At 64.0% G+C, this 1,625-nt stretch overlaps 1 protein-coding gene across 1 annotated transcript in view; it reads right to left on the minus strand.

The window, feature by feature from the left end:
- LOC103588259 (kalirin) overlaps positions 1 to 1,518 on the minus strand; it is a gene marked incomplete at its 3' end in the record, with an annotated part of 440,967 nt that extends 439,449 nt beyond the window's left edge. Inside the window, exon 1 of the mRNA XM_008569903.1 lies at positions 1,446 to 1,518. Coding sequence (XP_008568125.1) covers positions 1,446 to 1,518 — 73 coding nt within the window. The remainder of the gene's footprint in view (positions 1 to 1,445) is intronic.
- Between the last annotated feature and the right edge of the window lie 107 nt (positions 1,519 to 1,625).

Below are 1,625 nucleotides of genomic sequence, written 5' to 3' on the forward strand. Positions count from 1 at the left end.
GGGGGGGGGGGGGGGGGGGGGGGGGGGGAGTGTGTGTGCGCGCATTTGTGAGAGAGAATATAGAATTTATGTCTAGGGGAGAGGAAGCAGGGAGGGACGGGAGGCTGAGCCCTGGGAAGCAGTACAGAATGACAGGGGCTCCCTCTGATTTCCTCAGGCTCTGGCATCAGCTCCTGCCCTCCAGCTCTTTCCTCTCCACACCAACTAGAGAATGAACATGTGGACCAATCAAGTCTTGACTTCCAAAGCCACAAGTCTCCCCAACAAAGTGCCCCACCCCCTTCCCTAGAGATGACCTCCAGGGCAAGGCAATGAATGGGGTTAGGAAACAGATGGATGTGCGGAGAGCCTCCAGAGCTAACCTGACCCCTGACCCCACCAGTTCATGTACTCTAATCCAACTTTCCAAAAGGGAGGGCAGATGCACAGGGCCCCCATAACTTACTGGAATCCTTGGGACAAAGATTCCAGACAAAATGGTTCCAGACACGTGGGGAGACGGGTAGCTACACATACAGAGCTGGTGGAAGCCACAGGTACAGAGGAGAGGGGGAATTCCCGGCCATCAGAGAAACAGGGCCACAGGTGGTGGGAGAGGAGAGTGGTCAGTGTCTGTTCTAGGGAAGGGACTGTGTAGCCAGGGAACAGGAGGAACTACAGACCTGGGGCATGGGAGGTGGCAGGGACGCAAAAGCTGCAAAGACATCTCAGGGCTCTACACATCACAGGCAAGCAAAGATTTGGTGGGTGTGTGTGAGGGGGACGCAAACTCACACTTCCAGGAATGAGTAGTTCTTATGAAAAGCTCCCCCATTCCCAGAACAGGAGGAGAACGAGGAGGTCCTAGGCGCCCACCGCCCTCCGAGCCGGGTCTGCCCCTCAAGTCTGAGATGCTGGCTCCCCACACCCACCAGGCAGGATCGATCTCGGTCCGCCCCACTCCTGGCTGTCAGTCTGCAGCCTGCGCGTCTCCGGGTGCCCACTGCCCCTCTTCACTCATCAGGGCCCCGATCCCAGGCCGGGAGGAGGGGTGCAGGCCAGGGGCGGCCGGGAGCCCCGCTGACAGGCCCGGGGTGGGGGAGCCTAGGGAGGGGCCGGGGACACCGGTAGCTGGAGCGGCGCTCTGCAAAGTGATCCAACATCGCCCCATCCCCGAGCTCCGGGAGCAGGCGGCCCAAGGGGACCGCCTCCCGCCTCCCCAGAAGACTCCCGCAAGTGGGGTGAGCGCCGAGGGGCGCCGAGCTCCCAGCCCCCACGCCCGCCCCAAACGCAACCAGCACCGCCGTAACAACAGGAATCTCGGCAACTCCTGCCCCGACAACGAGGGGGGACTGCCCCCCAACACACACGCCTCGGCAACAGCCCTCCTTCCCCAAACTTGTCCGAGACGCCGCGGCCAGGACGGCAGCCCTCAGCCCCGGCCCCCGGCGCCCTGCCCAGCTTACCTGTCCGGAAAAAGGCGTCCACGTCCGAGTCGGCTGCTCCGCCTTCCTCCGCCGCCCCCTCCGGGGGGTTCATGACTGAGAGAGGGCGTCCGCGGGCAGCCGGCGGCCAGCGACGCCTGGAGCCGAGGGCTGCTCGGAGCCCGGTGGGCGGAGGGCGCGGGGCGCGGCGGCCGCGGGGCT

The sequence above is a fragment of the Galeopterus variegatus genome, unplaced genomic scaffold (genome assembly GCF_000696425.1).
Source record: "Galeopterus variegatus unplaced genomic scaffold, G_variegatus-3.0.2 Scaffold542, whole genome shotgun sequence".
Lineage (NCBI taxonomy): Eukaryota > Metazoa > Chordata > Mammalia > Dermoptera > Cynocephalidae > Galeopterus > Galeopterus variegatus.